The sequence below is a fragment of the Enhydra lutris genome, unplaced genomic scaffold, assembly GCF_002288905.1.
Source record: "Enhydra lutris kenyoni isolate GAN:26980312 unplaced genomic scaffold, ASM228890v2 scaffoldscaffold75, whole genome shotgun sequence".
Classification (NCBI taxonomy): Eukaryota; Metazoa; Chordata; class Mammalia; order Carnivora; family Mustelidae; genus Enhydra; species Enhydra lutris.
Genome location: NW_019154159.1, coordinates 5,906,317 through 5,928,721, shown reverse-complemented (window position 1 = coordinate 5,928,721; position 22,405 = coordinate 5,906,317). Strand labels below are relative to the sequence as shown.

General features: G+C 59.6%; 1 protein-coding gene across 1 annotated transcript; it reads left to right on the top strand.

Annotated features, from left to right (window-relative positions):
• The first annotated feature begins 10,694 nt into the window (after nt 1-10,694).
• Nucleotides 10,695-11,762, top strand: LOC111160283 (testis-expressed protein 19.2-like). The gene has a single exon (XM_022523220.1). It carries the CDS (start codon nt 10,695-10,697, stop codon nt 11,760-11,762), a length of 1,068 nt encoding a protein of 355 aa, XP_022378928.1.
• The last annotated feature ends 10,643 nt before the right edge of the window (nt 11,763-22,405 follow it).

Genomic DNA, 22,405 nt, shown 5'->3' with positions numbered 1-22,405 from the left:
GGAAACTAGGAAATAAATGTGTGTTATTTTAAGCGTAAGTTCGGTCACTTGTTACAAATCAGCAGAAAACTAACCTTTGCCCACACTAGTTATACCAGAATTCTCACATGGGATCCAGGCATCGGTCAGTGTCTCAGACTCTCCAGATGTTTTCAATATGCTGTACAATTCCAGAACCAGTGCCTAGACACCTGGATGAGCTTAGACGTTTCCACAGATTCTGAGCCATTAATCCTCCACCCTCCCCTGGTCTTAGCCTAACTCATACTCAACCCAGGCTCTGCATGGAGCCCAAACAGCTATGGTCACCAACGAACCTGTGACTAAACACCTTAGCGTCACCTGCCACACACTGGAAAGTACATGACTGGACCCGCCTCATGGCCCTTCCAGGGGCAGCAGGGACCAGAACCTGACCCCCAGACCTGTCCACATTTCAGAGCCCCATCACCACTGGCCCAGGACATGTGAGCTCTTGCGACAGGAAAGGATGGAGGGTGAGAAACCAAAGTCAGTGAGTGCGAGCAAGTCTTGTTGGATTAGAAGAGGACCAGGATAGCTGTGCTGGTCAAGTTGAAGGGTCCCCACTGCCCTAGGGGCTGAGCCCCCTGAGAGGAAAAAGGCCAAAGGCCCTGGTGTGCCTCTGAGCTTGCTAGTGCTTATCTTCATCATGTCTATGAGGCCCGCGCAGCTCCCGAGTCTCAGAGAACATTCCAGAGATGTTTGTGGGGTGGATGTGTTCCCGCCTCTTGGCTGGCCTGATGACCTCCGTCCTTGGGATGGCCATTGAAGGCCATCTGTAGCCTTCCCAGGCACAGCCTCTGCATCTCCTGGCTGGGTTCCGAGGCACCCCGGGGCTGGTGCCTTCCCTGGGCACAGGCTCCGCCAGCGTGTCCTGGAATCTGACTTGAGCATGGCCAGTCGTGCTCAGAGAAACCACCTGACCCAGAAAGCCTACAAGCCCACGCCCACTTGGATCTGTGGGCAGGTGACCCAGTTGGAGTCAAGCCCTAATAAGAAAGAAAAGCATGTTTAAATAATCAGACGATTCACTGAAGAAAACCTTCTGGAAAACTGTTGTAGTCATCATGACAGAAAGGATGGCTGCACATTCGGAAGGAGACCAAGTACTGGGAGTTTAAATAAACATTTACATGTTTGCTTTTCTCCTGCAAGAGGTCAGCCCTCAGCTCCTCGCAGATGCCGGAGTTTTTATCGCCCTTCTTCATTCCTCCTCGCAGGCAGTAAAAAAGGAGAGGAACGGCTCTGTAGGTCTCCGCGGCAGAGGCGGAGAGACCCCTCCTGTTCACAGGAAGGAGGGATGAGCACACGAGGAGGCAGGGAGGGGGTGGCTTCCCGTGGCCGTGGACGACGGGGGCGTCCTCAAAGTGGCCTATCCTTGACTTTTTTTTTCTTACTGACTTACCCCATAAAGCTAGAGTTGTGTTTCCAAAAGGAACAGGAAGCCATGAAGAAAAGGACAAACAATAATTCTGACCAAAAGAGGCTGATGATTCCGAATCAGCCATACGACAAGTAAGGGCCCTGAGTTCAACATTGAAATCATTTTCAGAGCCGCCGGCTCCTGTCTCCCCAGTCACCCGGGCCGGCCCGGGGTCGCACGAGAGTGGGGTCTCCAGCACCACGTTCTTCTGCAGGGACGTGCGGTCTCAGAGCCGCAGTAACTCGGAAGCCACTGCACGTGCCTCGGGCCCGTCTCCATCCCGCGCGCCGGGTACACGCACTTGTCTTCCTCCGGCTTCATCTTACCGCTCGGAGTTTTAGAACCGAATGGTTCCGCTGCCTCTGTTTCCCAGTCTGTTCTGACGACGCCCCTTGCCACCCGTGTCCCACCCAGCCGCCTTTGGCCTCCAACCGCCACTGCTTAGAGCCCTGACCGCAAAGGACACTCTTCTCTGAAACCGGCCTTTTGCCCTTTCCAGCACCTGCACAGCACGACACCTGCACGGCGCGACACCGCAGGCTTCCCCGGTGTGTGTCAGGCCGGAGGGCCCGGGCCCCACAAGCTGCAGTCCCACGGCGAGGCCCCGGTCCCCTGCCGTGCCCCTGTGTGAGGCTCTTCCTCGCACCTGCTCCCGTCTGAAGTCGTGGTCCTTGTCTACTCTGGGGACTACTGTCCTTCTCTCCCCGCCGGGGAGCAGTCTGCAGGGCCTTCTGGTTTTCTCGTTTAACCTAAGACGAGCACTCAGCAGGGACTCGCCAGGTGAGCCGCGGCTGGGCAGCGCGTGGACGGGCAACAGTGAGTCCCAGCGTGAGCGGCCCCCTCAGGCTCAGGTGTCTGGCGACACCGTGGCTCCGCGGTGGGGCCCTGTGGCCGTGGGGAGAAACGCCCGCCCTTCCAGAGCAGGTCTGCCGGCCGGAGTCCCACCGAGGGCCCGCGGCCCCGCGTGTCACCAGAACAGAGTGACCATGATTCACTAGTCCTGCGGGAGCCAACGGCCCCTCGTCCAGGGGGAACAGCAGCCCCCGGAAACCAGCCAGCTCAGCTCTCCGCTCTGTCCCCAGCCGCCACCTCCACAGCCACCACGCACCGGCCGTCCACTCGCCGAGACCGGCTGTGCGTAGTTCGCCCGTGTCTTCCCGAGGGTCCTGGGACCCCTCAGAGGTGCAGCTGGTTAGTGGCCAGAAGCCACGGGGCACCCTTGCCGGCGGCAGCGCTTCCCTAACCCCGATGTTGAAGGAAGCTGTGTGGGGCGTGGAAAAGCACCAGACAGAAAGGAAGCGTTTGTCTCCGCCTGAGCTCCCTTAGTCCCGGAGAAGATGGCTTTAGGGAAAGTCACCCGCGGAGCAGCACTGAGCAGAGCAGGGCCCCGAACCCCACTTCTGACTCAGCCCAGCTTGTCGCTCCCCAAAGGGCCGGCCTTCACCGGGGCTTCTCGTTGGTGAAGGTCCGCACAAAGCTGTGGTGGGCACTCGGAAGCCTTGCCCAGCCTCAGCTCCTGCCGCCTGTGACCACAGGCCTCCCCACAGCCCGTGATGTGGGACTCTAACTGTCCAGTTTTCAGGGGAGGGAACGTGCTGTGGTCACAGGGCTGCCGTTCCAAGGAGGGAAACCATGTCCATGTCCCTCTCCTGAGATCCCCATCGTCACCATCCATGTGTGACTCAACACAGAGATGTCACGTCAGCCCCGAGACTGGGTCTGTGGGGTGCTGTTCCTTGCCACATGGGGAGAGATGAGACAGCTGGCCCAGGAAGGACATGAAGCCTCAGATGGGGGACGGGTGTGTCACAGCCGGTGACCACACTCCTGGACTGTGTCTCCCACGTGCTGTGGCTTCCGGAGGGTGTTCCTGAAGAGGGATGGGATTGATGGCCCCGTGGAAGACTCAGGAATGAGGGAATCAACCCCTAAGTCAGTTGGCTCCCTGCCGTTCCAGGAGCAGCCACGGTCCCCCATCTCCCGGTCAGGACGTCCTACAGAGCTGCTGGCCACACAGTCCACGGCCCTCTCTCCATTCGCACCACGAGGGAAGGGCAGGTGCCATCCAGTGTGCGTGCTGGACACACTCGGCAGACAGTGGGGAAGGGGCTTGGCGGTCCTGAGTGTGGGTGACAGGGGCCAAGGATGGGGACAGGGAGGTAGGGAGAGGCCTGAAGATGCTGGTGGCCAGGGGCAGCCCCTTGTAGGTGGGGGACGCTGAGCACCTTCCTCTTCCACATGGTGACCAGAGAACCTCAGCAGTAACTCCGCATGCCCGTGATTCACTTTGAGAATTACTAATCAGAAAATCTCACATTTCTCATTAACTGACTTTACAGGTTGGCTCCCACATAATGAGCCTGATTATGCAGGAGCCACACATTTCTCAAAGCCACACATCACTTCCCACTGGATTGCTGAATTCAGTGGCTCCGAGGGGTCGATAAAAAGGAGCTGGCTCCAGCAGGTGCCTTTCAGAGGCCGCAGCCCCGTGAGGTGGTGGGTTGTTAGCAGTGTGGGCGATGCTTGGCAGCCCCGGACTCCAGCCGGGAGGGGAAACGGCCTTGCCTGAGCAGGGGACCTGCCGTCCGGGTGATGGTTTCCTTCTACGAATGTGCTCTGGCCTCCAGGGCCTTTGGGGAGGGACTAGCGTTCTGGACTTGCCTTCCTGCGTCCAGAGCAGGCCAGGGTGGACAGCGGGCAGCCAGTCCCCCATCCTCGAGCTCCCACCCCCCAGCACTCTGCCCTGGGACAGCACCCCGTCCTTCCTGAGTGTGTCCCCATGTCCTCAAACTCCGTCCTGTTGTTTCCTTCTTTTCTCTTTGTGCTTGGATTTGTTACAATCTTCCCTTTCACCCGTCCTGTATTCTGCTGTGTTGCCCCGTGTCACACTCGTACCATGTGCTCTGAATCTTGGGTCGTGGCTCGGCTGCCCTAGAATGTCTGTTTCAGTTTCCTACAGGTCATTTCACAGGCAAGTTCTTCTCTTCCGATTCTTTACTGTTTTAGTCGTGGTTATTTGGAAGGGCTCATGGCGACTCCAGGCCACCAAAGTCCCCTTGCTCTGAAGCCTAAAGGGAAAAGTAGGAGAGAGCTTTTCATGAAGTGAAATTTATTCCATTTAAAATCCTTTTGCCATGGGTGCCTGGTGGTTGAGTCCGTGAAGCATCTGCCTTCGGCTCAGGGCAGGATCCCGGGGTCCTGGGGTTGGCAGCCTCCCTGCCCCCAGGCGGGGGTTCTGATTCTCCCTCTCCCTCTGCCCCTCCCACCCCGCACTTGTGCTCTCTCTGTCTCTCTCAAATAAATGAATAAAATCTTTTTAAAAAATCCTTTTGTCAGAAAGTATGGACTTTTTACCTCCAGTGTGAAAAATGTCTTTCTGGAAAGCTGCCTTGGTTGGAAAAGTAAGCTATTGGTAACCCTTATGGTCCCCCCAGTTTTATTTATCTGTCTGCCCAGAAATTCAAAAAGTCTGGTTAGGCCAGACCTGGCCCTGGTTGGGGAGTTTTGCGAGGCCTCCCCCGGCACAGGGCCAAGCGGGCTGGGTGGTGGCGTTTATCTGTTCTGACTGTTGGCTTCTCACCATTTGTTACAGAATCGAGTTTTGCAATTTTGAGAAGGTGCTTCCCCTGCCCCAAATTCTTTGTCCATCTCCCACCTCCGGCAGATGGGCGCGCGGGTCCTGCTCGGCCGGGGTGTTGGGGCAGTAGGCACAGCTGCCGGAGCTGAGGACCAGAAACCCACACAAGAAGTGGGAGTCTGAAAGCCAAGGTGCTTCTCACGTGTAGTGAGAGAAAAAAGGCTTTTTCTGGAAATTCCAGAGCTGGTCAGGAACCATCAAGAGCCCAGGATGGGTAGGTCGTCCTCTAGACAGTGTCCCCAAAGATGCCCACGTCCTGTGTCCATGTCACTGCCACGGTGGAGAGACTTTGCACGTGTGATTAAGTTAGGGTCTTGAGGTGGGGGTTAGCTTGCATTCAAGTGGGCTTCACAGCATCTCCAAGGGTCCTTACAGGAGGGAGCTGGGGGTCAGAGTCAGAGAGAGACTCTGGGAGGACTGAGGAGAGAGTATTCCGTGCTGCTGGCCGGGAGGTGGGGGAAGGGCCGCAAACGGCTCCAGAAGCTGGGAAAGGCCCGAGAAGGGATCAGCCCCTGGAGCTTCCAGAAGGAGCCAGCCCTGCAGACCCACCGGCTTTGCAAGTCCGGAACCACAGGAGAAGAAATCTGAGTCGAGTCGAGCCACTGAGTCGGTGGTTATTTGTCTGGAGGCCACGGGAAGCTCGTACAGGATGATGGTGTTTCTCCGGGGAGGTCTGGGGTTCTGAAGATGCCCCATTCACAGCGCACCCCTGGGTGGGGGCAGCGTGTCTAAGGACAGCAGCATCCAGGGCACGGCTGCTCCTAGGCAGAGTGTGCCCGGGCTGGGCTGGCAGACTCCGCACGAGGAGGCAGTCTTGTGCGGACTCAGGGAAGACCTGGTGCTCCCTCCTTGGAGGGAAGTTCACCCTGAGTCTGGCTCTTCTAATGGCTGCTGCAGCCGGGCACAGAGCCTCCCCTGCTTGGAAGTGACTATGGCAGTGGCGTGGCTGATGGGCGTGTGTCTAGCCACGTGGGGTATGAGTGGACGCGGCAGCCTTGACTGTGGCGGAGCTTCAGACACTCACGAGGTTTGACATAAAGGAACTTAAGGGAGATTCCAAGGGCTCCAGAGTCATCCCCAAAAGGGTTTTGGGCTGTAGAAGGCCAGGGGAAGGATGTCCCCACCCTGCTGTGGTGGGGACACTTTCCCCCTACGGTTCTGTCCATTTACCCCGCACCAGCCCCTAGCTGGGGCCTGCAAGGGTGGAGGGTGGGACCCAGGCCTGCCCTGGAGGGTCCACATTCCAAGGGAGTCTGACGAGCAGGTGCCGGAGAGCAGCTGGGGGAGGTGGTCTGTGGGGACCCCATAGGACCCCAACTGAGAAAGGCTGATTTAGATACTCCCACTGCCCGTGAAGCTCTTCCAGAGGCTTTCAATGGCTTCTGAAGGTGTGGTCAGAGAACATATTTATTCTAGAGAATTAAGCAGATGTGGAAATCTATAAAGAAAATTCAGTGACTCGTAATCCTACCACCCAGAGGCGATCACAGCTGATGTTGGTGCGTTCCTCTTCGGTCGTTCTCTATAGGCTCACACACGTGGCGCCCGATACGCATACAAAGGGCGCGGACGTTGACATGCGTACACAGGACAGGGGCCCAGCTGCGCGCATCACACCCAACATTTGCAAACGTGGCTACAGACTTTCCTCTTTCACAAAGTCGTAAGAGTACTGTGTATACAAACCTATAACCTGCTTTTTTTCTTTTCACTTACCAGAGGCTAATGACCTTACACTGGGGCTTCTTTGAAAACTTGTTTTCTGCGGGGACGCCGTACTACGTGGGTTGGCCACATCCTGATGAATTCCCCATCAGGTACCGACGCGCCTTCCCAGTTTCCACTCCTTCGTATCGTTCCAAAATGGACATCTTGTTTTGCAATTTTAAGCTCATTCCTGTAAATCCCCACATCTCTCGGTCACCCCTCCTAGGATCGGGTTTCGACCTTCCTGTACTGAACGCTGCGCTGTCTTCTGTCTGACTCGCACACCACATTCACTGCTCTCTCTGCCCTGGCCGCCACCTTTTGTTTGTGAAGGGACCTGAGGTCTGAGGGCACCCCAAGTTGTTATAACTCTTAGATGATTCTTCCCGCGACTCACCCAGGCATTCTGAAGGGTGCACGGAGGTTGGGAAGCCTGTGTCCATGTCTGCGTGGCACCCAGAGGACAAATCCCTGTTCACCCTACCATGGACAGCCGCGCTGGAAGCCCCACCAGGGTGGGGGCAGCCGCTCCCTCACGGAGCTGGCCGTTTGTTCCACTTGCTCCACTTCCCACTTCTGACATCTGTGCACCCCCCAGGGGCGGCCAGCATGCTGCCCCTGCTCCTTGCTGGGCCTTCACTGCCCCAGGAGTGCCCACTTAGTACCTGTCCAACAGAGGAGCGGATGGTTCAGTGGAAAACAGAGGAGCAAATGGCGCTGGCTCTGACCTCTGGGTCATAGGACTGTGGACTCGTGTGGATCGGATGCAGGAGAGGGGGGCTGCCCCTCCTGGGGTCTGAGTGTCTTCCCTCTTCTCCGTGTCATACACTCTCCACACAGCCAGGCCAGCCGGGATGGGCAGTCCCTCCACAGCCACACCCAGGGTGTCATTTTGAACGGCCGGGTTCTCAAGGGTTCATGACTGAGAGCCCCTGGGAGCCCCTGGACACATACGCCCCAGCGGGAGGTAGCTATGGGGACCTGGACACACGGTTGGCAGTTCGGACCTGCCAGAGTTCAGATATCACCCCTGCCAGACCTCACAGTGGGGGCACAGGGCAACGTTTGCAGGCACAGCCCCCCTTGTCCTCAACACTCCTCGTCTGCCGGAGGGGGAAACAGGGGTGTGGGTAAGGGGTGGAGGCATGGGCCCTGCCGCAAGATGTTCCTGGTGCAACAGAAGGTTGATGATCCGGGTACTGAGAAGGGAAATGAAAAAATGTCTCCCCAGATTATTTTGTCTTGTGCCCTGAGTCTCTTCTCTGTGTCAAATAGAGACCTGAGTCGGAATCAGTCTTACGCTCTGGTCATAGGTCAGGAGAGCTGACAAAACAAAGGAATCACACATTGTGACAGAGGCAATGGTAAAGGCGTGTATCGACAATCAAAGTCATGCCAGGAAGCTGACGGCTTGCTAGTTCAGCAGACAAGCAAAAGTTCACCAGAAGGGCCACTATTGTTCATTATAGTCCCAGCCCTGGGAAGAGCCAGAAAGGGTGACATTGCATCCCCGCAGGCCATGGAACGTCTCCCTACCCCAGTCTACCGAGGCAGCCACCCGCGCCTCCCAGTCACTGACCAAAGGCTCCAATCTTTGCCCAGTGTCCACAGCCCGGTTCTTTCCTTCTTCAGGGCCAGAAGGGAGAGCAAGAGTAAGTTGGAGTTTGTACGTGTACATGTGTGCGCTTAGGTCTGCGCACATATACGTGATGTGTGAACGTAGAAACGTATACCAGTATGTAATACTGTGTGTGTAGAACATGATATAATCGTGCAAAATATGTACTCTAAAAGCAGTACCACGTGTATATATAGTGTAATTAAGGGAGTGACATCCATCAACTTCACTACGTCTATTGGTCCAAAACAAGTCACAGTTTCCACCTTCAATCACAGCGAGGAGGTGACTGGCAGGGGGTCACCTCAGGGTGTCTGCCTCATAGAGGGACATGGACACTGGGACTTTTCAAACGCCTGAGACAATTTGAATTGCAGCAACATTTGAGAAACTGATCTAAGGAACTTTGCCATCAGCTAATGACAGAAGCAGGTTGTGTCTTTTCCTGCAGACGCTGCCCAGTCTGGGCCCGGCTGCGGACTTGTTCATCTGGGGACACTCGTCAGGTGTCCTGGGGGAGATGAGCCAGTTGGATGCACGGGTTGGAAGTTTGTTTCCAAACTTCCAAAGAGGGGCCGAATGGCCTGATCAATTTAGTAAATTGTTCAAGAAGCCATCTATCTCTATTCTTGTATTTTTACAAAAGCAACTTATATTTAAATAAAAAATTATGAAGCAAAGGAAATAAGCAAAAGAGTAAAAAAATAAGGTGAAAAATATAAGAAGCTGACATTATGGTCTTGGGGAACTAAAGATGTTCTGTATAAAGACCAAAAAGATCTTTTCTCAAAGGAGAGACTGACACATTAGACCATAGCTGCAGAGTATAAACAAAGTGAGATAAGCCACAAAAGGGGAAAATGTGTTTAAAATGTACATAATTGAGACTTGATCAGTTCAGGAATTCATAAGGAACCTTTAATCAAAAGACAACAAGAGGGGCGCCTGGGTGGTTCAGTCGCTAAGCTTCTGCCTTCCGTTTGGGTCAAAATCCCAGGGTGCTGGGATCGAGCCCCACTTCGGGCTCCCTGCTCAGCGGGAAGCCTACTTCTCCCTCTCCAACCACCCTACTTGTATTCCTTCTCTCCCTGTGTCTCTCTCCCAAATAAAATCTAAATTCTTAAAAAAAAAAAAAAAATACAAGAAAGAATCCACTTTCAGCCACAGGACAGGACCCATGAGCAGGCAGGTCACCCACGAAGGGACAAGGACCATCAAAGTGGCACCCGCCTGCACGGCTTCAGAAACCTGCAGATGGAAAGAACCCTGAGAACAGGTTGGGGGGGAGGGGCGGAGCAACACATGGGAAGGCGGGGAGGGGGTTGGGGGGGGCGCCACACTCTCCTGGGGCGGGGGTGGGGGGGGCGATGACTCAGCAGTTTCACTTCCTGGTGGGCTGAGGCTCATGGGAGATATGCAGATGAGCCCAGAGCACCATGGGAAAGGGCCCTTTATATTCCCAGGTGGGCTGCTTCCCCTCCTTTCTGGGGGGCACCCACAGGAGGGCGGTGCCAAGCAGGGTGAGAACCCCTTGGGCTGAGGAGAGGGTCTGGGGGACACGGGCTGGCGGGCTGGGGTGGGCTGAGAGGCTGAAGCACCCAGGTGGCCCAGCCTGGCCTGTGGCGGGGTGGGGGGTTGGTTCCATGCGCTTCCCTCGGCGTCCATCAGCTTCCATCGGGTTTCGTCAGCTTCCGTGAGGACCCCTCAGCTTCTGTCAGCTTCCGTCAGATCCTGTCAGGTTCCCTCAGCTTCCTTCAGCTTCTGTGAGGTTCTGTCAGGATCTGTCAGGATCCCTCAGCTTCTGTCAGCTTCCCTCAGTTTCCCTCCGGTTCTCTCAGGTTCCTTCAGCTTCTGTCAGGTCCCGTCAGCTTCCCTCAGGTTCTGTCAGGATTCATCTGGTTCTCGGAGGTTCTGCTGACCGGGTGCCGGGGTGTCGGGGGTGGGGGGCGGGGAGGGCCGCGTGCCACACGGGCCTGGGAGCAGCTACAAGCAGGGCAGGGCCGAAAGGGCCGGGTCTCAACCCATCGCCCCCTGCCCGTGCTCCTCCCGGCGATCGGCGACCGGTGACCGTCCCACTCTGCCTGCTAGGGGGGCCCCCAACCTCAGTTGCTTGTCCTTTGCAGCCTCCCAGAGAATAGCACCTTCACGTAAGCTGCAGAATTTTCCAGAAGTCCGACATCCCCGACCTCTGCGGGTCCCTGTTGCATCGGCCCGGCCCAGACACCCGCAGGAGGATCCCCTTCCTTTCCCTGCACCCGGGCGCGCCCCCCCACCCCCGCACGGCCATGTGCCCCCCGGTCAGCGCGCGGCACGGGGCCGAGGGCATGTCCTACCTCCACGCATCCTGGCTGTATCAGCTGCAACACGGGGCCCAGCCAGGGCTTTGCTTCGCGTGCTTCAAGACCGCCTTTCTGGAACTCCGAGACCTGCTGGAGTTGGAAGACTGGGAGGACGAAGACTGGGACCCCGAGCTGGCGGAGCACGAGGCGGCGGGGCCTGAGCAGGAGGGGTCCCCGGGCTCGGGGCTCGGCTGGGGGCAGGGCCAAGGTGACCCCGCACAGGGGGGTGCGGCGGGCTGGGGGCCGGGGCCCCCGGCGCCAGCCCCTGCGGGGTCCGAGGAGGCCGGCCTGGACCACCACTTCGTGCCCACTGAGCTGGAGCCTCAGGACGCGGCGCCCCTGGGCCTGGGGCCCGAGGACGCGGACTGGATGCAGAGCCTCCCCTGGAGGCTCGAGGGGCCCCCCACCTGCTCGCACTGGCCGAGCCTCCCTCCTCCGTGGCAGGGCTTTCTCAAGGTGGACCTGCCCCCGGGGGAGCCCATGGTGCTGGAGCTGGGCGCCACCCGGGCCGTGGACCCCGCCGAGGCCGAGGCCTTGCTCAGGGACCTGCAGGTCATCTCCATGGTGGGCTGCTACGACGCCATCTACCTCCGGAAGATGACGCCGGGCTGGACGCGGAGGATGCCGGGCCAGGGCTGGCGAGTGCTGCTGGAGCCCGACGAGGTGTGGGTGGTGAGGCTGCAGGATGCGCCGCGGGAGCAGGACCTGCACAGGTGGCAGCTGAGCGTCCTGGAGTCCTCGCTTCCGGGCCAGACCGAAGAGCTGGTGCCCGCGGCCTCGGCCCTGCTCAGGATGGGCTTCACCATCCTCTCCTACTCGCCCTGGGCCACGAGGGAGGCGGAGGAGGGGGCCTCGGCGTCCAGGCCGCAGTCCTCGTCCTCCCAGGGCCGCGGTTCTGGGGCCGCTGAGGCCCGGAGCCCCGGGGGGCCCGGGGAGGGCCCGGCTGCCGGGGCAGCCTCGGCCCTGGGGCAGCTGCCCCCGCTCCAGCCCTTCGGCCCAAGGCCCCGGGACTGAGGGACGGAGGCCCAAGCGGCCGCTCCCGTCCTGGCTGTCCCCTCCCCATGACAGCCCGGGGAGCGGTGGCAAGGGAGACGGGGGACTCGTGCCTGGGGAGGAAGAACGGGGAGCTGCCCGGGGACTGAGAAAGGGGACCCATTGCCGCCTCCGTGGAAGGGACCCAGGGGCGCGGGACCGGGAGAGAAGTTCTTCTCCGTCAGAGGCCGCGGAGCGAGGAGCGTGACGCGCCCCGGGACACGCCTGGTGAGTGGCTGCGGGACACGTGTCTGGGCGCCAGCCCTGCCCTGGCCACACGCGGGCAGGTCTCCGGTGGGGCCCGTGTCCCAGGAGCACGCGGACGTGGGGGCGACGGGGATGCGGCCTTGCCTTTGCCTGGATGGTGTCTGGGGCCCCACGGGACCCTGCCCGCCGCCGTGGGGCCTCCGGTCCGCCCCGGGAGACGCCTGGCCTCAGATGTTGGCCCTTCTATGCAGTCGGACCGTTTAGTACCCGTTTCTTTGTGTGTTGTTTTTTAACTAAATAAAGTCCGAAGAGTTTTGCTTCAAGCTCTTGTCTGAGCTCTCCCTCAGAAAGCCCCTGTTGGTTTGCCTTGTCTTCTCCTGCTCTGGCCCAGAAGTGTCCCAGCAACACCAGCTACTCCAGTCACGGGTGAAGGCCATGGCTTCCGAGCTAGTGACGACGGGAAGCCCGAGGGTGACCTGTCAGACCTCCTGCTAGGACTCCTGGGAAGGATCAGGACTGGGTAGAGAACGTGTCCCAGGAAGAGAGGGAAGCAATGCCGGGCAGGGTGTTCCTCCCTCCTGCAGCCCCAATAACCCAATAAATATCTAGTTGAAATCCCAGGTATGCTTTACGGGACTTCGGACCTAACACCCACAGCACTCACATTCACATTAACTCACGCTACGTGTCCCATGTGCCATAGGCACATGTCAGTATAGAATGTCAGTAAATTGTGCCATGGACTTTGCATACCCCCTTCTGTGACTGGTGTTGGAAAACATCAGTCACTAAGCATGTATTGAGCACCTACTGTGTACCATGCCATGTTCCAGGCATCAGGATATGTCATCATTCAAAACAGATGGGGGGAGCTTCCGGGGGTGCGGCTTCTATCCAGGGAGGGAGACAGATGAGCAAACAGGCGGCTGCGGGTGGAGAAGGTAGTGGTTGAGGAGAGTGGGGTGTACAGAGGAGGTGGAGCCTCTTGGAAACAGTGTCCAGGAGAGCGGAGGCAACTTCCCCTCACGTCCTTGTCTTACACGCTTTGCCCACGTACTGAGCCCCGTGACCTGTTGGTGGCCCCTGTCCTTCCAGAGAGCCGGGACGCTGGAGTGTGGAAGTGTCAGAGTGCTGTGTGAGACTAGAGCCCCCAGACACTGTTCTCAGCACCGGGGTCATAACACACTTACAGGCCGCCCTTCTGGAAACGGCTTCCGGTAGAGTTTATTTCAAAATAATGCATATTCGTTGCTCACAATTTAGAAAATAGATACGCGGATTAGAGGGAAATTAACATCAGTAACCGAACTCTCAGAGACGGTGCTGTCACTGTTTGGCTCGTATCGTTAAGAGCCTTTTTTCCGTGGGTAGTTAGAAATTTCGTTAAAAGATTTCTTTCACAGTGTAGCGTCTGTGTGTCAGTGTTGAGCGGGAGGAGCAGCTGCAGGTCAGGCAGGAAGGGGACAGCCAAGGCACTGATGTGCCTAGCACTGTCCCTAGCCCTTCCAGGGTGGGGTCTAGGTGAGGTGGGCCCTACCATCTCCCCTGGGCAGGCCCAGAGCCTGGCGGAGGCCCAGCGTCCCCTCTTTTCCCTCATGGCCGGGTCGTGCCCCTGAATCCAGAGTCCATGACTTTCCCAGCAGCCTCAGGGGTGTGTGTGTGCCGGAGAGGGTCCCTGAGCAGGAAAGGGGCGAATGCGCGCTGGGGCCCCAAATCCTTCCCCTGAAAGGGCCGGGGGTCTGGATGGCACGTGCATGCCATCGCTTTGTAGCGGAACACGTCTGCAGACGATCTGACACCGTGGAAAGAGGGGTTTCCAGGCAGCTGGGGGCCACGGTGAGGACACAGCTGAGCCGTGGAAGCAGCAGAAACCCCTCCTCGGGGAGGGTCTTGACACAGCTGTGCACAGCCGTGGCGGGGGCGGCTGGGGTGGTGTCTGCTGCGGATGGGCCGGAGCCGGGAGGTCCGACCTTGGGAACCGCTGCTCCCCAGTCAGGGACCAGGGCAGGGTCTGAGGGCAGCAGGGCGCCCCTCACGCATGTCAGTCCGGGGGAGATCAGTCCTGGCCCCACAGCCACACGGCCCACCTGGGCTCGCAATCGTGTTTTCTAACGTCCTCTGTGCAGCGGACTGGGCCTGTTTCCCTCAAGTGCCGCCACACCGGTGGTAAGTGACCGGGGCCGCGCGGCTGAAATGTCCGTTCTGGGCTCCTGCCTGCCTGGGTGCTGGTTTCAGAGCACCTTCCTCCCGCGTTCTTGCTGGGTCCTGCCTGTCTTGGCATGTGGGGTAGGGACAGCTGGGGGTGCACCCCCTTTCTCGGGGTGCCTGGAGTATGCCATGCGGTGGAGGCGGGCAGGGGATGGAGGGCCCGAGCAGGTTTGGGAGAGAAGGAGGAAGACTGGTGCGTGGGGCAAGTGTGGGCACAGAAGGGGCTGGGCTCCCATCTCCACTGTCCTGGACATGGCTCTCCAGCCTCGGCTTCCCGCTCCTGCTGGGGACAGAAGTCTGGGCCTTTGGCACTGGAGCTGTAGGCTCCCGCACCAGAAGGTTCCGGAGGATGGGGCAACACCACTCAGCCGGCTCACATTCCCTCTGCTCTCCCCTCTTGGGTAGGTTCTGTGGGTAGATTCGCACCTCCAGGCCTCTGTGTCCCCCACCACAGCCTGCAGATGCAGTGACTCACAGTGGGGTGCCCCTCGGCCCCCTGAGGTCACAGACCACCTGGCCCTCCCCATCCAGCCACCACCGCTGGAGACTCAGGGCTCATGCTTCCTGGCTGCATGGGCTCGGGGGAGGGTCCCCCTTCTAAAGTTCCGAGCAGTGCTGATCTGGACAAGCTGCCTCCTCGGCCCCCCACCCACCCGTGGGTGTGGGGACTTTAGCCACAGACCCCTTTGCTTCAATGCATCCAACATAAAAGACCCCTTGGTCCATCTTTTCTCCCATCGCCCAGTGAAAGCGGCATCTCCTTAAAAACATGTTGTGCGAAGCTAAGGAAAGGAAATAGCAAGGATGATGATTTTGGGTGAATCGGGGCGCCCACCCAGCTGGCTCAGTCAGAGCACGTGACTCTTGATCTCGGGGTTCAAGCCCCACGTTGGGTGTAGGGATTACTTAAATAAATGAATAAATAAAAACTTTAAAAAAATCTGGAGCAGTGTTAGACTGGCCTCCCCCAGGGACTGGCCAGTGGGCCCCAGGACACTGGCTCGTCATCTTGTCTCCTATGCTCAGCGAATCACATTCTTTTTGGTTAAGACAGCCTGACTTCAGTTTACCTGCTTATGTTGAAGTAAGAGCAAGACCGGACTGCAGAGAGCACCGCTGGGAGGCTCCGGCCAGGGCTACACCCACTTAGCTCCCCTCCGGAAGGACCCCAGGAGCAAGACATGCCTCCCTGCCACTGGAGAGAAGGCCACCAAACCCATGTGGTGACCCTCAGGTCAATCCCACCGCCCTCACAGCCGTCATGGACCCTGCGGCTGGACCTCCCGGGGGCACTGTCGGGGACACTGCTGCGCACACAGAGGCAGCACAGCCTCCCCTTCTTCTTTGCCCCCCTGGTCAGAACCCAGCTCCTGGGTGGGCTCATGGGGTTCTGTCGCAGGCTGGGCTCTGCTAGGCCAGCGGCGGAGGTGCACAGCGACGTGCCCATGCGGAGGAGGCAGGGAGGAGGGTGTGATCGCCCCTGGGCGCTGGGCTCCTTCGCACTTGTCCCTGACCCTGCTGGGCTTGGCGCGCTTGGTTTAAAGATCTACCACCGGAGAAAACTAGGCACATAAACACAGGGTTGACTCAAACCCATAAATGTTTGGGTTGTGAAAATGAGACCGGGACAACTTGCACCTGGCCCGCCCCCATGTGGCCTGGGGGGTCCCAGACCCCACACAGGTCCCGGCCCAGGCTGGCCTGATTGACTGTGTGCCAATGTCGCCTCCTGGTGGTCATTTCGGGCAGGGTGGACTCCGCACACCGTCGGCCTTGGGCAAAGGAGCCCCAGCCACGCGCTCAGTCCCCGTCTCCCACCAGCGCCAGGAAGAACCAGCCCCGGCGCCTGTCGTCCGAAACTCCCCGGGAGCGCCCAGCTCTGCAATCTGCTGGGGAGCCGTTTTCTGACCTGTGAGGTCAGGACACTTTACGGGGGTCCTGACGGCTCCCAGGGTCCGGGGTCCTCTCTAGCAGAGAGCCTGGGTGCTGGGCTGTAGTGGGACGGGAAACATGCCCCACCAAACCCGCTCTGCTTCCCGCTCCCGCCGCGGAGACCCGCTGGCAGTGCGCACTTGTGAGCTCGTGCGCACCTGCGCGTGTGGGCAAGCGCGTGGTCTGGGTGTGAGTGGCGCATGTTGGCAGGTGTGAGCGTGGGCGTGCAGTGTCTGAGTGTGTGCTCGCCCTCCGGCGCCTCGGAGCAGGTGCCTTGGTTTCTGGGTCCCACCCCGGCCAGGCCTGTCTGGACAGCCGAAGTACACAGGACTAGCCAGCCTCTAACCCCAGGACCTTGCCGGGGAGGGCTGACCCCACAGATAGGGCCACAGAGTTCGAGGGCTGACCCAGATGCTGGCGAAAGTCCCCTTTGAGGTGGAGGACACGGAACATCGACCCTTTCTGCTCATCTGTTTTCCGCGGCTTCTGAAATGAACTTGAACCGCCGAGGCGGCCGAACAGGCTGCTCGCGCTGTCCGCAGCAGTCCCGGTGGGGCCGAGCCACCGAGAAGTGTGGAAAACAGCCAAGGAGGAGACTGGAGCAACCTTCCCTCGCAGACAGAGAGCCCAGGCCGGGCGGCCATGCACCAGGGCCGACATGGGCCCAACTCCTACGCTGTCGTCGTGGACGTTGACAAAGTGCGCCTTTGCTTGCTCCGTTTCACCGGTGAGGACAGGGACTTTGTCCAGAAACAGCAGGGGGTTGACAGCGTGGGTCCTGCAGCACCCCCTTGTGGCCCTGTGCGCCGGCAACACGGCCCAGGACTCCAGTCGCCCGCAGCCGGTGTTTGTCGCAAAGCTCCAGGGATGGTCACGCTCGTCCGGCATGCACCCAGGACGACAGCCGTGTACATAGGAAGGCGTGTTCGTCCCCAAGACGGGGCGAGGCCGGTGTCCCCCGTCGAGGGTCTCAGGCCTCAAACAGCCAGGCTGTCAAGGGCCCGACAGCTGGGTGTGCCCGCCACCAGCTGGGCCCCAACTCCAGTGAAATGCCCTGAGGACGGGACAAACGTAGGGTGTCATGTCAGAGTCCAGGGTCCTGCGCCCCCTGCCAAGGTCACCCTTGTCTGCAGAACGTCACGTGCTGGCGGTTCAGGTCTGACATTGACTATCTCAAGCTCTGGGCGTCTTGTCCCGAGCACCGTGTTCTCTGTCCCAGCCCACGGGAGAGAGGCCCCGAGAACTGGGCAGTGCTCACGTCTCGATGAAAGGGTTTGACCCCAGGGTCATCCTGGCACAGCTGAAAACACCAACTGCTTAACACCCAAGGCTTTCGAAAATGCCAGGTAGCACGGGAAAGTGAGGTGCTGCCCATGGAGGAGGGGACGCGGCACGGGGCAGACACCCCATTCAGGCCCTTGCTTGAAGCCACGCCCTGCGTTCCCACTTGGAAAGCCCGACTCTAGAAGTGTGACCCTCAGGACATTTGGGAGAGCCCCGTCCTCGCAGTAACAGACCGAGAGGTCTGTAAGGTGTTTGTGCCGGGGCGTGGGGAACAAGTCAGAGGGGTCCAGGGGACGTTAGCCTGGTTCCAATGGTTTCGTAATCGGGAAAACTTGTAAGAGAAATGCTATTCACGTCAAACCCAAGCTGCACACAAGCCAGTATAGCAAACTCGGTTTCCCACGCGCAGGAAGACAGGCAGGGCCCGGCTTGTGGGGGAAGGAAGTCACCAAGTCACTGGCTAATTGAAACCAGCCATGTCCCATCACACATGCCAGCCTGGGCCTCAGACCTTGCTTCCACGGGGACGCAGGGAGGACATGGACAAGGCCAGAGCTTGAAAGAAGGTGAGATTCAGGGTGGCCGCGTCACTCAGTATTTGGGTTGATGCTGGGACTTTTCCAGAACAAAAGCTGTTTTGGACATCAGCCTCTCTGAGACCTCTGCCTCAGCGGCCCCAGGGCGAGGATGGTCGGTCTTGTCTCCGCTGGGGCACGGAGAACCACTTGGTGTCACCTGTCACGTCCCCGGTGAGCCTGGAGGACCTAGGACGGGGTCCCACGGACACTGGAGGGCACGTGGCTGTGACCCCAGCCAGAGAGGGGCACGAGGGCACAGCGGTCACCCTTAGTACCACTCGGAGCTGGCACAGAGGATGGGAGAGTGGACCGTGCTGAGGGTCAAAGTCAAGGTGCACACTCAGCCCCATGGGCTTTGCTCGCATGCACAGTCCCATGGCAGCTCATGCGTCCACAGCCCTGTGCCAGCATCGCGTCTGTCATCCGGGGCCTTTCATCCCCCAAAGGAAAGCCTGGGGCGCCGCATCACTCCCTTCCCCACCCCCACCCCCTCAGACACGATCTCCTTTCTTCCTCAGTGGATCTGCCTGTGCTGGGCCCTCCGTGTAGACGGAGCCCATGGGGGGGCCTTCGTGGCCTTTGGTACCTCAGCATGTGGTCCCGCATCTCCTCCCGGTGTTGGCACGTCACCGCGTCCATGTCCGGCCCACCACGGAGTTTGCCCACTGGGCAATGGGCAGCCAGTGTAGCGCCTGCAGGAGTGACGAACGGGGACGCGTTTCCGTCGGGACGAATGGGGGGGTGCGGCCGGCCCCTCCGGGCGCTGAGTGTGCGGCCTCTGCAGGACCCGCCACCCTGCTGCCGTGCGGCCTCGCAGCTCTCGGGCCTTCCATCCTTCCCGTCCCTAGCCCCAGAAGTACATCGGAAACCGGACGCCACTTCCCACAATAGGGACAGGGCCGTGTGAGGACACGCGGGACCGGGAAGTCGGCTCTAATGAAAGAGAACGACAGGACATCGTTCGGGAACTGCACGCCTCTGCTGGGACGCGGCGTGTGTCCGGCAGGTGACCCAGGAGCTCTGGGGCCCCAACGCCTGCTTGGGCTCCGGGCGGCCGCGGCTGCCCCCGGAGCTGGTCGGGTCGGCCTGACGCAGAGCCCCCGGTTTCTGTGCGGCGCGGGCGGCTGCGGGCGGGGCTGCTGGCACCGGGCTGGCTTGCTCCCGCCTCTCCCTGCCGCGCATGCAGGCCCCTCCGGTCCCCTCAGCCGTGGGTGGCTTTAAAGGTAAAAGCTAATCTGGCAGTTTGTGAACCGAACCTGTCCCAGAGCCAATTCTAGTTTGGCTCCAGGAAAGCAGTGATGGCCCGTGACACCCGCGTGTGAGTGTGTGCGTGTCACGCTTGTGAATGTACACATGTGTGCACACACACGTGCGGCCTGCGTGCTGGAGTGCACAGGCTGCGGGGCGGGCAGAGCGTGTGGCACTGGGGGGCCTCCATGGCATGCAGGATGTGCGAGCCTCCTGACTCCTAGGGCCCTGCCGGCCCTCGGCCCGGGATCCCCCCTGCCCCAGGGCATCAGCTCCGGACGGGGGTCTGCTCCCCACCCACCCCAAGGGGTCTGTGCTGCGCCCCCCGCCCCCCCTTCCCAGCGTCTTCTGAGGGTCGGAGCTGTCCTTGGTCAGCAGGCCTGTGCCTTTGTCACAGCCACGTCCCATTCAGAGCGCCTTCCCGCTGGCAGACCCGCGTCCACCCTAGGGACTGCTGCTCACACACGCCTCCCCACACTCCCAGACGCACACCTGTGCACACCCACACAACCGAGGTGATGAAGGTCAGAGAGCCTCACCCAGCAGAAGATGCCCTCGTCCCCCCTCCGGTCTGAGGGCCCCTCTCTCCAGACCCGGCCCCACCCATTCAGTCGGCCTGGGGGCGGGGCAGCGGGAAGCTCCGTGCCGCAGAGGATCAAGCCCCCCTTTCCATCCTTCAAACATGGTGGCTGCTCCAGACCTTTGCTCCTTCATATGAATTTTAGAACCAATTTTTCTAATCTCATAACAAGCTCTCTTAGGAATGACCTCGAATTTTTTTTTAAGATTTTATTTATTTATTTGACAGACAGAGAGATCACAAGTAGACATACAGACAGGCAGAGAGAAGGGGAAGCAGGCTCCTTGCTGAGCAGAGAGCCCGATGTGGGGCTCGATCCCAGGACCCTGAGACCATGACCTGAGCGGAAGGCAGAGGCTTAACCCACTGAGCCACCCAGGTGCCCCACTTGTCTAACAATTTAAAACCTGAGCCGAAAGCAGAGGCTTAACTCACTGAGCCACCCAGGCGCCCATGACCTCGAATTTTATTAATTTCAGGTCAATGGGTATCTTTGGGTCCCCCTTCATGCAGGGGTCTGGGAAACGCAGTTGCCCAGCCGTGTCCACAGACGCTGGGGCCCAGCTGGTTGGCTCTACCAAGGAAAGCTGCGTCCAGAGACTGATGGACACGGCAGTGGCTCTGAGCAGTGGCCACGTGGCTGTGTGGCTTCATGCCAGTGAGTCCTCATGGGTACAAAGAGCTGCAGGCAAAGGCCAACCACTGCTCAGAATTTTGCCTCTGACTTGTGCACATGACCCTGCATGGTGACAGAGCCCACGACAGAGCCGGGGCGGGGGGCAGTTAGCAGCTCACGGGAACGAGGAGGTGAGGAACAGAACCAGAGCCGAAAGGGGGAGGCCAGCAGCACGTTCTCGGGGCATGGAGGGCGTTCCCCGGCCGCCAGGAGTCGTGTCAGGAGGGGAGGCCAAGCTCGTCACCATCACAGCCCCTTGGAGGAGGCGATCGGCTGCTCCTGTCGGGCTTCTGTCCTGAAGCCACACTCATGACCTGGAAAATGAGGAACGAGGGTGTCTGTCATGGCTGACTCATTTGACAAAGGCGGGAAACAGGCCCAAGGCCCTGTCACAGCCCAGCTGCCCTCGGTCCCCACCTTCGCCGGGCCTCTCCAGAGAGCCGGCCATAGAAGCTCGGCTCCCCATGCAGGATTCACCGGCTGCCTTTGTCAACAGTGCGGTGGGAGTGGACAAGAGCATATTTTTTTTTATTTTCTTTGCATACGGAAGTTCTGGAAGGATCCAGAAGGACACTACAGAGGAACATGACCTCATTCCTCGTCACTCCATGCCTGTGCAGACGACTTAATTGCTGGTTCAAAACCCATTCTGAGAAGAATAAAACTCTCCCCTATGGTCCCTAAAGGAACCTAAGAAGGGCCCCTGAGGCCCCTAGCGTCCCTGTAAGGCAGACTGTGTCCCCCGTCCTGGGGGACAGTCAGGAGGGACCAGCGAGTCTGGGCCTTGTGCGAAGCGGGTGGCTGGGAGAAGTCGGGGGTCCTGGGGGAAGGCAAAGAGGTCCTTTCCTGAGGGGGTTTTGTTAACCTTAAAAATAAAGTAGCCAGTTATTTACCAGCAAAACGAGTTTATTCAGGAGCAGTAGAGGAAGTACGGTTCAGGACGTGCACACGACGGGGAACCACAGGCAAGTCTGGAGAGAAAGGGAAGGTCTGCTGGATCAGGGTTTAGGAGGAAACTGGGAAGGGTCATTCACTCCCCGGAGAGGGGCTGGCTGCAGGCGTGGTCAGCGCAGCGCTGCTGGGGGCAGGAGATGCTCCTCCTTCCCCCTAAAAGTGGGAGAGGAAATTCCTGGGTGAGAATGTCCTCCTTCCTCCTACGAGCAAGGGTGTTTCCAACTCCTTCTGATTTAAGGACTGAGGGTCCCAGACATCCTGATGGACAGACAGCCATCCACTGGACCAGCCCTGAGCTCCCAGGAAGCTGGGTGCCATTGGGGGCCCGTGATGAGCTTGCAGGACAGCGGGGACAGCAGGAAGCTGATGGCCAGGCTGACTCTGCCCTCCGGGCGCACCCACGGAGGCTCCACTCCCTTGGAACCTGCGAGGGAAGGCCTGACCTGGGAGAGGACAGGAGCGCAGGCCTCCCTCCCACCACTACCCGGTCACCCTCTGACGGTCTTGCACCCTCCCAGAGGCAGGTCAGGGTGCGTGGGGCGGGAGGCGGGCCTCCCTGTGGGCCGGTCGCTCCGTCCAGGGCCCTCCGCCCCTCACCAGCTTGGCTCCGGGGAAGGGAAGACCGCCCCACCCAGGACCCACGCCCGCTGCGCCCCCACCCGCCCATGCCAGCTACGAGCCGGCGAGAGCGGAAATTCCCTCATCCGACGTGACTCCTCGCCCCTGGCCAGGCCTCTCTCTCAGGAGCAAAGGTCCACACCTCCCTCTAGCTTCCGAATCTCATCAGACCGTCCTTAGCTGAGCCGGTGAGCTGTGGCGCCCACACACCTTGCAAAGGGCTTCGAAAGTCCCGGGGTGGGGGGGCAGGATGAGAGCTGAGGGGCAGACCAGCCGCAGCGGGGAGGGGGGAGGGCGACGCACAGGAAGGTTCTGTCTCGATGTAAGGAGAGACTCAAAG